We start from the raw sequence: 12749 nt of genomic DNA on the forward strand, positions 1-12749 counted from the left end.
CCTGATGCTGGGAAAGATTGAAGGCAGGAGGAGAAGGGGACGACAGAGGAAGAAATGATTGGCATCACTGACTCATGGACATGAGTTTGAGCAAGCTCCAGGAGATGGTGAAGGACAGGGAAGCCTGGCGTGCTGCAGTCCATGGGGTTGCAAAGAGTCGGACGCAGCTGAGCAACTGAACTGACCTAAATCTCCAGTCTATTATTACTAAACCTAGTGGGTCTAAGTTTGCTCTGTTACCTAGACTCATATTCTCTGTTTTCACTTCCTGCTCCATCTAGAAGCACATTAGATGTCCATGATTACTAATGTGGGGGATCCCATTTTCACAAAAGACTTCAACATGCTTCTCTTTACCGTGTTCCCACTTCCCTGGGAAACACTAAGATCGACTTTCATCAGGTAATTTAATCTCATTTCAATTCAGGAGACTCCCTTCTTGGCACAGTTCCTCATATAGTAGATTATGTGACAGGGGTCTTACTTTTAGCAAATATTATTTGCACATATATTTAAAACTCCAAAGTTGGACAATGAGATGTATTCCAAGAAGCAGTGATTTTCTTATTTGGGAGGTTGATTCTTAATGCCAATTCTCTGATGATAATAATAACAATATTATAATTGTAATAATAGCTAAGAGGTGCTCATCATTTACTGTGTACCAGCAATCTTACTGCTTGGCTGCTCTAATTATTATGATTTTCCAGGTTGAGTAAGTGACGAAGCTGAAAATAAGATTAGATAATTTACTTCCTACTAGATGGAGTAAGTGGGGGAAAATAATTTTCTTTCAGGCATCAGTTTAAGTTCAGCTATATTCATGCTTTCCATTTTATCTTTTTATATGAGAATTAATGTGTTTTTTCCTTAAACATACCCTGTTTGTTACAGGATATTATTATGCTCACATTCCTAACCTTTCTAGTTTGTGGTATTTAGACAGTTGACAGAGTGTATGTGAAAGAGATATTTGGACTTAACAAGCTTTACATTGTAGATTTAGAGTCAGTTCTACAATAGCCATCCATAACTCCATATTCATCATGTAATAGTCTTTCATAGAGAATACAAAGTTCTGGAATTTTCTTCTCTTCTGACATATCAAACCTTGCTGAGCCATCTGAATATTCTTTCACACTGCTGAGCCCCCAACACGATGGAAAGGACTATAGCATAATTTCAGATGTGTGAATATGAAATAATCCTGGAACTCTGCCAAAATCCATCTGCCTTTTGAGTTTTAAAAATGATTCTGATGTTTAATTCAAGATGCACTACCAAATACACCAACAAAATGTGTTGTTCATATGTAAGGCTCTATGGATGTGTGACAATGAGGGATAAAGGAAAAAGTCATACGAAACCAAATGTTCTTCTCTTGGCTTTTGATTATGTATGTGGCGAACATTCCATCTTTAAAATGTACTTTTCTTGGTGATTTTTTTCTTAGCACATCTTAAATCCAAGGTATCCATATTCTCTACTCACTAAAATTTTGTTATGATAGAAAATACTTTGCTCCAACACTCCTACATGTTGTGAAAATGGAAGCTCTTTCCAAAGAGTTTTCACAATTGTAGATAAATTGAACATCCTTAATGTCACTCGTCTTTAATGTCACTCGTCTTTCTCTTGGACGTACTTGGGTGAGTGGCAGGTAGGATTTCATGGGAGTGAGGGAGAGATGTCAACATGTTTGGCCCCTTCTAGTCTCCATTATGGACAAACTTCCAGCAAACTTGCCTGGCCCAGTGCTGTCCGAATTCTTTTCCTGAATGTTTTGCTAACATTATGGGGAATCCAAAGTGATGCCAGGGCCAAATAAGGGGTTTCTGTACATCCACATGTTAACTTCACTCTCCCCAAAACAAGAGTAATTGTGTATATGACCCCTTCTAAATTCAACGTATCACATATCTGCACGATCTAATATTAAGAGCTATAAAGTTAATCTTTGCAGTTTTCCTCAAATACTTAGTATTGCTCAATATAATAGTTAAGTGGTAAATCAGAATATTTCACTTGTGCATTCATTCATTTAACTAACTTGTATTAAGAACTTGCTATGTTCTAGGTGCTACAATAGGCTGGAGATAATAGATGAGTAAGTCACGGACCTTGCCCTTAAAATGTGTTGTATTAAAATTAACTAAAAAAATTGACTAAAATTAACTAAAATTGACTCTTACTCCCCAATAGATGATGAGAAAAAGGAGGGTAGAAGTCATGCCTTATTTGCCTTGATATGCCCAACCTCTGAGGCATTGCTAGTCAATATTTATCGAGTTAATAAATGCATGATCCACGTGAACAAAATAATTTCCAGATAGAGAAACATGTTATGACAGAGCCATGCTGTGAAAGACAGAAGAAGAAGCAATTCGCTCTGTGAATTAAGCCACCAAAATGTGTGAGGAACAGAAGTGTGAGAGCTGGACTTTTGCTTGTCATAAATGCTTGCCAAATGCTTTGGTAAAATATGTTGGTAAAAGAAAAGCTTCTGGTTTTAGTATTCTTAAATCAAGAAATAATTCCTTGAGCCTGTTCAGAAAACAGTCAGTCAGAATTCAGTCTCTTTCAGGGACTTGATATTTGTCATTAGTTCAGTTCAGCCCCTCAGTCCTGTCCGACTCTTTGCAACCCCATGGACGGCAGCACACCAGGCTTCCCTGTCCCTCACCAACTCCCAGAGCTTGCTCAAACTCATGTCCATAGTGATGCCATCCAACCATCTCATTCTCTTTTGTCCCCTTCTCCTCCTGCCTTCAATCTTTTCCAATGAGTTGGCTCTTTGCATCAGGTGGCCAAAATATTGGAGCTTCAGCTTCAGCATCTGTCCTTATTTTGAAACTTTAGGATTGACTGGCTTGAACTCCTTGCAGTTCAAGAAACTCTCAAGAGTCTTCTCCAACACCACAGTTCAAAAGCATCAATTCTATGGCACTCAGCTTTCTTTATGGTCCAACTCTCACATTCATACATGACTACTGGAAAAGCCATAGCTTTGACTAGATGGGCCTTTGTTGGCAAAGTAATGTCTCTGCTTTTCAATATGCTGTTTAGGTTTGTCGTATTTTTTCTTCCAAGAATCAAGTGTTTTTTAATTTCATGGCTTCATTCACCATCTGCAGTGATTTTGGAACCCCAGAAAATAAAATCACTCTCTGTTTCCATTGTTTCCCCATCTATTTGCCATGAAGTGATGGCATGCCACGAAGTGGGACCAGACACCATGATCTTGTTTTTTGAATGTTGAATTTTAAGCCAGCTTTTTCACTCTCCTGTTTCACTTTCATCAGGAGGTTCTTTAGTTCCTCTTCATTTTCTGCCATAAGAGTAGTGTAATCTGCATATCTGAGGTTATTGATATTTCTCCCAACAATCTTGATTCCATATTGTGATTCATCCAGCCCAGCATTTTGCATGATGTACTGTGTATATGAGTTAAAGAAGCAGGGTGACAATATACAGCCTTGATGTACTCCATTTCCAATTTGGAACCAGTCCATTGTTCCATGTCCAGTTCTAATTGTTGCTTCTTGACCTGCATACAGATTTCTCAGGAGGCAGGTCAGGTGGTCTAGTATTCCTGTCTCTTTAAGAATTTTCCACAGTTTGTTGTGATCCACACAGTCAAAGGCTTAAGTGTAGTCAGTGAAGCAGAAGTAGATGTTTTTCTGGAACTCTCTTGCTTTTTCTATGATCCAATGGATGTTGGCAATTTGATCTCTGGTTCCTCAGTCTTTTCTAAATCCAGCTTGAACATCTGTAAGTTGTTGGCTCACATGCTGTTGAAGCCTGTTCTCAGTTCACATACTGTTGATATTTGTCATGGGGTCCTGTAATTTCAAACAAGAACCTCTCTTGGGAACTAGGAGAAATGTTTTATTCTGGTCTGTTGACATGAAACAAACAGACTACCAGTTGTTTCTCTGAAAGAAAAAAAAAAGGTTTATTTGGGATCAGCAAGGAATTGCTATTTGAGGTCTGCAACCCTGGAGAGTCCCCACAGGTCTAGGAAAGAATACTTTTATAGAGGGCAGGAAGGGAGGCAGAGTGCATGGCTTTTCATTGACTAGGCCCTTGCCAGGAAGGAGGAGGAGTCTTCCTGTTGGCCTCTTATCATCACAACTCCCCCTGCTGATCTCTAGGTAATTGAGGTTTCTGTTTATTAAATTTTTACAGTTCCAACTTCAGTCTACTACCCCAGACCTATCAGTGTCTATTTGTTGTTTTTTCTTCTGGTCAAAAGTAGATTTTCCTTCCCAGACAACTTATTCCTAAGAGTCGTATCTCTGGGTTAAAAGGAGTCAGTTTATGTTTGTATTGTTGTTGCTTAGTTGCTCAGTTGTATCTGACTCTTTGCGACCCCAAGGACTGCAGCGCGGCCTGGCTTCCCTGCCCTTCACCATCTCCCAGAGTTTGCTCAAACTCATGTGCGTCAAGTCGGTGATGCCATCCAACCATCTCATCCTCTGTCATCCCCTTCTCCTCCTGCCCTCAATCTTTCCCAGCATCAGGGTCTTTTCCAATGAGTCAGCTCTTCGCATCAGGTGGCCAAAGTATTGGAGTTCCAGCTTCAGCATCAGTCCTTCCAATAAATATTCAGGGTCTGTTTGTATAGTCGTAGGAAAAGCCCTTAGGTAAAGCACTTACTTATTTTCTATTTTGAACTGTGAAGTAATGCATGTCTTTCAGACAGACACTCTACCAACCTCCACATGTATATTTTAACCAAAGGGTAAACACTTTTCTTTTTCCATTTTCAATCAGGCTTCCCTTGAGAAAACTTGAAACTTTTCAGACAGAGCAAAATATAAAAGGAAATAAACAATTTAAAGAAGCATTGATTGGTGAGGCAATTTTAGTTTCTACCTATGATAATTTGCTGGTTCTCTTAAATATCCTTTTAGGTATTAATTACCTACCAATTTAACAATTTAATTAGGTATGTTTTTTCCTATATAATTGGTTACCTTCTGATGTCAAGCTAGAATAGGAAAGTAAAATTTGCAGAGGCAAAAGCTTCAGGGTAATTGGCTTAAAGTAGAATCTATTTCATGATTCCCAAAAACAAATAATGGAGAGTAAGGGGAAATGAGTAAAATATGTATATGCTTTGTGTTCTCACTCTCCATTGAAAGAGAAAACAGAAGTCAAAGTTTGTTTTACTTAAAGAATGATAGGCTGGTAGTAAGCTTATTTTTAAAGCTTTTACTATACCTTTTACACTAGCAGCTTTCATTCACAAAGAAAAGCTTATGTGGTCATGTCACTCAACACGGATTCTAAGGCCCAGTCTAGCCCTAAAAATCAGTGATTCTAATGGCTACTCTGTATGCTGTATCCATTATACACTGTACATAGTACATATACTCTCAAGCACATTTAGCTCTGTTGCCTCTCTATTATTTTTAATTTATTTTTTATTGAAGTATATAGTTGATTTACAATGTTGTATTAGTTTCTGGTATATAGCAAAGTGATTCAGTTATATACATATATTATATATATATATTTCTTTTTCATATTCTTTTCCATGCAGCTTATTACAAGATATTGCATGTAATTCCCTGTGCTATACAGTAGGACCTTGTTGTTTATCTATTTTATATATAGTAGTGTGTATCTGCCATTTGCAAATTCCTAATGTATTCCTCCCCCACCTGCTTTCCCCTTTGGTAAACATAACTTTGTTTTCTGTGTCTGTGAGTCTGTTTCTGTCTTGTAAATGAGTTCATTGATATCATTTGTTAGATTGCACATAGAAGTGACATCATTGGTATTTTTTTCTCTCTTTCTGATTTACTTCACTTAGTATGATAATCTCTAGGTCCATCCCTGCTCCTGCAAATAGCATTACTTCATTCTTTTTCATGGCTGAGTAGTATTCCACTGCATATTTGTACCACAGCTTCTATATCCATTCACCTGTTGGTAGACATTTGCGTTGTTTCTCTGTTTTCGCTACTATAAGTAGCACTGCTGTGAACATTAGGGTGCAGGTGTCTTTCCAAATTAGAGTTTTTCCAGATACATGCCCAGGAGAGGGAATGCTGGATCACCATGGTATCAGTTGCCTCTTTCTTGAAGTGCCAGTCTGAACTACACATGAAATTGAAGGTGTGCTTCTGGCATAGCTTTCCATAAAAGCAAAGCAAGATTTTTCTAGTGCTTCTCTCTGTGCTGCCCGTGCTGAGAGTGTTTACCCTGCAGCATTAGGAACAATCTACATTTTTCATCCTCAGCACACACAGGCAGATCGCTTCCTGAGCTGCAGTCAACAACCAACATTCCAAATTGCGCCATTTCACCACTCTACTCTGGATGCATGGTGTGTGCCAAACTCACTTTGGAACAATATGTTGCTTTCCTGCTCATTTGCCCATGACTCCTGGGAGTTTCCCATTATCCATCCTCGAGAGCTTGACTTTTCACTTCTTAGATACCCAAGGGCTGTCACTGACTGTTCATGAGCCAAACTGCCCCAACTAGGGAAGATTTCTAATGAGAACAGCTCTGACAATCTCCATTTGGGATGTACCAACTTCTCCCAACTTTTTGATCCCTGCGTCAATGCTAAGTCTTTTTTCACAACAAAATAAAGACCCTGATCCTAAGGTGAGTTTGTTCAAGTGATAGTGTTTGGTGTGGAATGTTGTCAAAGGCCTTTAGAAAAATCTTTCTCTTTCCACCCCTTTTCTTCATCCTGTTATATCTGCTGAAAATGTTCTTTAAAACTATCCCTTTGTGTTTAACTTTTCGTACCTCTCCGTAGCCAAGTCCATCATCTCCATTCACTAAACTCCTTAAAGGTTTATCCAATGACAGGGCTGAGCAAGATCTGAATTCATCTGGTTTTGGCATGCTTCCCACGGTCTATATTTCTGCCTACCCCCAATTCCTTCCTTGTAACAGGGGTCACATCTGCAATCTGGCATAGTAGCTTACATACCAATAAATCCCAGTGGCCTAATTTCACCCTCGAGTTCCTGCAAAACTCTCATTGAGTCGCCCTCCACTTGGTGATTTATCCAGATTTATTATGTCAATTTGGCAAAATAGCGCTGATACAGCTACCATTGGATATAATAGCATCCATCTTGCATTTTCAGGGACAATACAAGACTGGTATCTCCCTAGGATCTTATTCATTAAAAGCTAAGGTTTAAGAATTCACCCATGAGCTACCATCACTTCATACTCTGGAGAGCTCTCTGCTCCAGCATCATCTGTAGTCTATCCTCTTTCTTGAGTTAAATTGTTCTCTCTGATTTGAAAGAAACTTGTACTTGCTCTTGAAGTCTTGTATAGAATACTCCTAAATCTCTCTGCATTTTGAAGACCACTTTATCACTCTATTATGTCTGTTCTTCACACTTTGTAGACTCCCCAGTTATTTCTTGAACCATATTTCAGCTTAGGAAAAGAAGCTGATTACTTCCTAAAATAAAATTGTTGATACTTCCAGGTATCCATGCAATTGGGAATGCAGGGGACATGGAATAATTTTGAATGAGGTGGTTTTTACAAAATCATTGCATTTTTGTCATAGCTACCAGCTCTAAAATTACTGAACAACTTAATGAGTGGCCAATCAAAATTCTAGGACAATTATTGTAATGATTAATAGTCATTAATTAATATAAGACATTTATTGTTCTCTAACACAATGTGAGACAAAGTGTGAGGCACTGGGAATTCAGCTAATTGAGGGAACATGATTTATGCCCCCAAGGATCCCACAGTGTGGAGTCGAATCAAACGTGGACTTGTAAATAAATAAATCAAGGTCACTCAGTGATAGGTGAGTGACAGGTACCCAATAATAAATAGGTAACCTGCTCTGACACTGTGAAAGACGGCCCATCCCTGTGTCTCTCCACGAGGCTCATCCTGGCCTGTGTCCTTTGCAATAAAACTGTAATGGCAAAAAAGAAGGAGTGAAGGGGAGAGAGAGAGCTTCCACCTCCAGGGGAAGAACTGTTTTTGGAGCAGAGTGAACAGTGATACTGAGCTGAGACTTCATGGATGGGTGGGAGAGCCCTGGGCAGACCCTGGTGGGGGGAACAGGGGCATTAAACAGGGACCGTGGTGTAGAATGAACGGAATGGTAGCAGATGAGACTGGAGAAAACAGACAAGGCTAGAACTATCCTCTGTGGGCAAATGAAGGCAACGTGGTTTTAAATAATGAAATACTGTGGGTCCCAAGGGGTTTGGTTCTAGGACCCCCTACTGACACCAAAATCTGGGATTTCTAAATCTCTTACAGACATCCTCTGTATCCACCTGCGGGTGGTTAAATCCATGGATGTAGAACCTCGAAGAGAAAACTCTGACTGTAGTATGGTCAGATCTGTCATATGAGTGTGCAGGCAGAGAGATAATTGAAGAAGTTATTACCATGTTAAAGGAAGAGCTAATAGAAGCATGGCAGTCAGGAGGGAAAGAAGGAAGTGGGTTTAACATACAGTGAAGTGCGTATATCTGAGTCCCTCAAACATTTATTTGAGTGGTACTGAATTGAGGAAGAGCAAAAAGTCAAGGGTGACCTTTTCCCCAGAATTCATTTCTAGGTAATTAGGTACATGGTGATGCTGACAACCGAAAAGAGAGGCTGTAAGAGGAAGCACAAGTTAATAGTTAAGTTGATTGGAGTATTATGGGAAGGTTCTGAAAAGACGGTGAGTTCTACTTTGAATGGAGGAGTATCAAGTGAAGATTTCCAATATGTAATTATGTAAGTCTGGTGCTTAGGCTTAGAGATATAAATAGGAGAGTCACTAGCATAGGATTGGGTCAGTTTTGCATTCTGGCTAGCTCTTGTTTCAGGTACTACACTAAGAATGACAGCAACAAAGATGAATAACAGATGAATAACAAATGATCCCCTTCTGGAGCCTAGCAAAGAACAAGGACACAATCATTTATTATGTCTTATTCTTCTAATATGTCAGATATGTGAGTCTTATTCATATAAATTATTTTTTCTATATGCTAAACCCTTGTCAATACATACTTTATTAGTTTAATTAACTCTTTTGATCATTCTTAACACCAGCAACTACCACACTTTTTGGTTCCAAGGCTTTAGGAATAAAGTTTATTCCAGCTGGAAAAAAAATCATTTAGCTGAAATTTTCTACTTCTTACCCTATGTCCTTTATATCACATTTTGTTTAGGAGAAGTTAGTTTCACTTCTTGAATCAAGGAAGATTTGGTAGGAAACCTATTCAAAAGAGCTCTTGCTCTTGCCCCTTTGAAATACTAACTTCCTTTGAAAAGTAAATGTATCACATGAAGACAGGTGGCTTGTGGGTATAAAATGATGGACGAAAAAGAATGTTAATGAAAAGTCTCCATATTTACCCTAACAAAGTTCAGAAATTATCTGACACCCCCCCCCAAAAAAAGAGATTTTTCTGAAGTTTTGTTTAAATAAATTATAGAGATGGTGACAACATCGTGTATAAAATTATTTCATGAAAGCCAAAGTAAAAAGAATGCTCTGTAATTTTCATTCACAGTAAATGAATGGCTACCAGTCCATCCTTTGAGCAAGTGCTATAGACAAAGAATAAATCTTTAAGTTAGATAGATTAGATGCTGCTATCTTTTGAATAAAGGAAATATCAAAGAGACAGTTTTTCAGAAGTGTGTGTTGAATTGTATTCATAACATTTCTTAAAGTGGATATGTTTACATAATACACACAACTCCAATGTCCTATGATTTCTGCACAACAGAAAATGTCAAACCAAGTTATTGTAAGTTCTTCAAATGACATCTCTCTCTATTTTTTTTCTTTTATCATTAAACAGGGAAGGCCATGGTAAAATTTCAGTATTTGCTGTCAAAATGGCTTTAGCCACGTTGTGTGGAGGGAAGATCATGGACAAGTTAAGATGTAAGTTATTCTCTGCATCTCTCTTTGCTCACCCCTTCCATATGCCGCTTTTTTCTCTACCCGCTTCCTACCAGGTTCCCCTGACCATCCATGACTTTCCTCATCCTATGAGAGTTATTTGAAATATGATGTTCAATGTAATGAACTAATGTACAGAGGACTGAGCTTGTCCAAGTCTAGTGACTTCTTACTGTGGCCATGGCATGTGTAGGCAGTAGATTAGCAATGTGAGCAGCAGCATCTCTTTGGTGAAGGTGTGGGTCCTACCTGTAATACCTTAGCAGGTGTGATTGTTACTCTGGGGCACCCCAAAGGTGATCTACATTATAATTCTATTGCCGTGGGCCAATGTCTGCAGTGACTAAAGGCACATATGGAAATGACTACTCGGATTCATTTTCCAGATGAGCAAGCTCTCTTTCAGCAACTGTACCTGGTTGCCTAGGGAAATGCAGTTTTAATTCACAAGAGAAGGAGGATGGTCTTTAATATTATTATCCCTGCCTTTGAGCAGACTCAAGGGGGTTCAGCTTTGGAAAGAGCATAATTTGGAATCTGAACCACTTTCTTCTGGTTTTCTCTGCTGGTTCAATCGAACTGACTTATTCCTAGACATTAAGTCCCTGGAAATATTCAGGAAAAAAAAGAAAGAAAAGAAATGTAATGTTCATTGATCTTTGGGTTTTATCCTAAAAATATTTTCATCTTAGATAAATGTCAATGGAATGAATGTTCTCCTTCTAGGTATGGATTATTATTATTTACAACCTGTTAAGTATCACCAGTTAGACTGTTCATGACACCAAGGTAAAATATACATTCTCTCATGTTCATGGTACAAAACTGCCTCACAAGTTAAGTCCATCACCATAGGAGATCAAGGCCGTATTAGGAAACCTTCTTTTTTCGGTCATCTCAAGCCAAGGTTCCCAGCACGTTTCCTCATTCTTCTCAGTCAGTGTTGTTCAAATCACTAGGCACTTGAACAGTTCCAAGGAAGATGTTGCCAGGGTGTAGGCAGAGGAATTACATGCAGAAACCATAGACTGCGAATGAACTGATGCCAATAGAGACATGACAGCTAAAGGGCATTGAGTGATTTGGGGCCTTTTGTGTACGTTTTGTCATTAAATGTTGTAGTTTTTTAACCATCAAAACAGTGGGAATTTTTTGCTTAGTTGGCATGTTTTAGGTAAAGAAGCTGAGACTTGGAGAGTTAATCACAGATGGTACCAGGAATTGAACCCTAACTTTTTTCCGTACATCAGTGGCTCTCTAAGTTCAGTATGTATGCAATCACCTGGCAGGCTTTTAAAAAATAAATTTCTGGGTCTCATTCCCAGAGTTTCTGATTCAGTAGGCCTAAAGTGAATGGGGGTTAGGGCAAGAATTTTCGGGGGTTAGGGCAAGAATTTTCGTTTCTAACTAGTTTAAAATTCTGTATATGTGACTGTTTCAAAGAAAAATTACCATGTAACCTTTTCTCTTCCCCTAAGTATTTTGAGTCTGAGTTATAATGCCCTATGAGAAAACACACTCTCTTAGGAACTGGGAGCCTCAAGTTACAGGCCCAGCTTTGTGAATAATTCACTGAGTTATCCCGTGGAAATTATTGCTTCTTTAGTTCTCAGCTTCCTTCTCCATCCTAAATTTGGGGATTTTGTTAGATACCAATTGGGTACCTACCCTACTGGCTGCAAGCATCTGGGACTCACAGAGCCTCTAGGCTTTTTTGTCAACCTGTTGTATGTCAGCTGCTGAATGTAAGCTCTTGCTTCTTGATGCACTGAGGAATAATAAAGACAAATACAGGAATAAAAACTTTTTTTCTTTGGCATTTCCCCAGACATACCCCAAGAAGAGTTATGTCATTAAAGCGATGGATAAGGGGACAGTACAGGGAAACCCCACGTAACCACACATCTTCCCTCTCTCCCAGGAAACTTCTTTCATGGACCAGCCAAATGCTGTCAAGATTCAGAGAAGCCCAAGCAGACTCTCATAAGGCCCAGTTTAGATTACCTTCGGTTCACCTGAAAGATGTAAAAAATTAGAAAACCATTCCAGTGCTTGATTGAGGATAACCGCTCAGTCAGAAAGTGGCAGAAAAAAAAATCTCCTTTAAAAAAAAAAAAAACTTTCAAAAAATAAAAAATTTAAAAAATAACAGCGTAATCCCTAAGACATTCACTTCAGGATTAGGCTGGGAAAAAGAACATTTAGCAAAAGGAACCAGGGCAGAGGAAGAAACTCACAAGGGTCTTGCCTACTGACTTCATGTCACCATTGGCCACTTATGCTGAGAACAGTAGCAAAATTTTTTTCAAAGTCTTAAGAAACACTTCCAAATACTTATTCAATCTTAGGTATGTGGACAAAAGGGTCTTTTAATAAAATAAGGAATCCAAAGCCAGTGCTCTGTGACAACCTAGAGGGGTGGGATGGAGGTTCCAGAGGGAAGGGATATATATATATATATATATATACCTAATGCCATTTCATGTTGATGTATGGCAAAAAAAAAAAAAAAAATCACAGTATTGTAAAGTAATTATCCTCTAATTTAAAAAATTAAATGAAAAAATAAGTTTGAGGAAAACTAAGAAACCAGGTTTCTGTATTTCAGAACTCCTAAGAGCCTCTCATGAGCCAGGTTGATTCTATACCATCAAGGACCCAAATGCCTTCCATGTTTCTGCTTGGCTGTCCTCTGTGTCAGATGTTATCCTTCTTCTGAGGGTAAAGCAGGGTACAACAGTTTCAGGAGTCACACCCACTCCAGAGGTCCCTGGCGCTTAAGTCTCATGGCCAGGGTGGCATCACAGACCACTTACTA

At 38.8% G+C, this 12749-nt stretch overlaps 1 protein-coding gene across 26 annotated transcripts in view; it reads left to right on the forward strand.

Annotated features, from left to right (window-relative positions):
- The window catches only part of DTNA (dystrobrevin alpha), a 419063-nt gene that overhangs the window by 317191 nt on the left and 89123 nt on the right, over positions 1-12749 (forward strand). For all 26 annotated transcript variants that reach the window (XM_070452810.1, XM_070452805.1, XM_070452802.1 and 23 more), the window contains one exon: positions 9828-9913. In XM_070452810.1, coding sequence (XP_070308911.1) covers positions 9828-9913 — 86 coding nt within the window. The remainder of the gene's footprint in view (positions 1-9827; positions 9914-12749) is intronic.

Source organism: Odocoileus virginianus, chromosome 22 (assembly GCF_023699985.2).
Source record: "Odocoileus virginianus isolate 20LAN1187 ecotype Illinois chromosome 22, Ovbor_1.2, whole genome shotgun sequence".
NCBI lineage: Eukaryota > Metazoa > Chordata > Mammalia > Artiodactyla > Cervidae > Odocoileus > Odocoileus virginianus.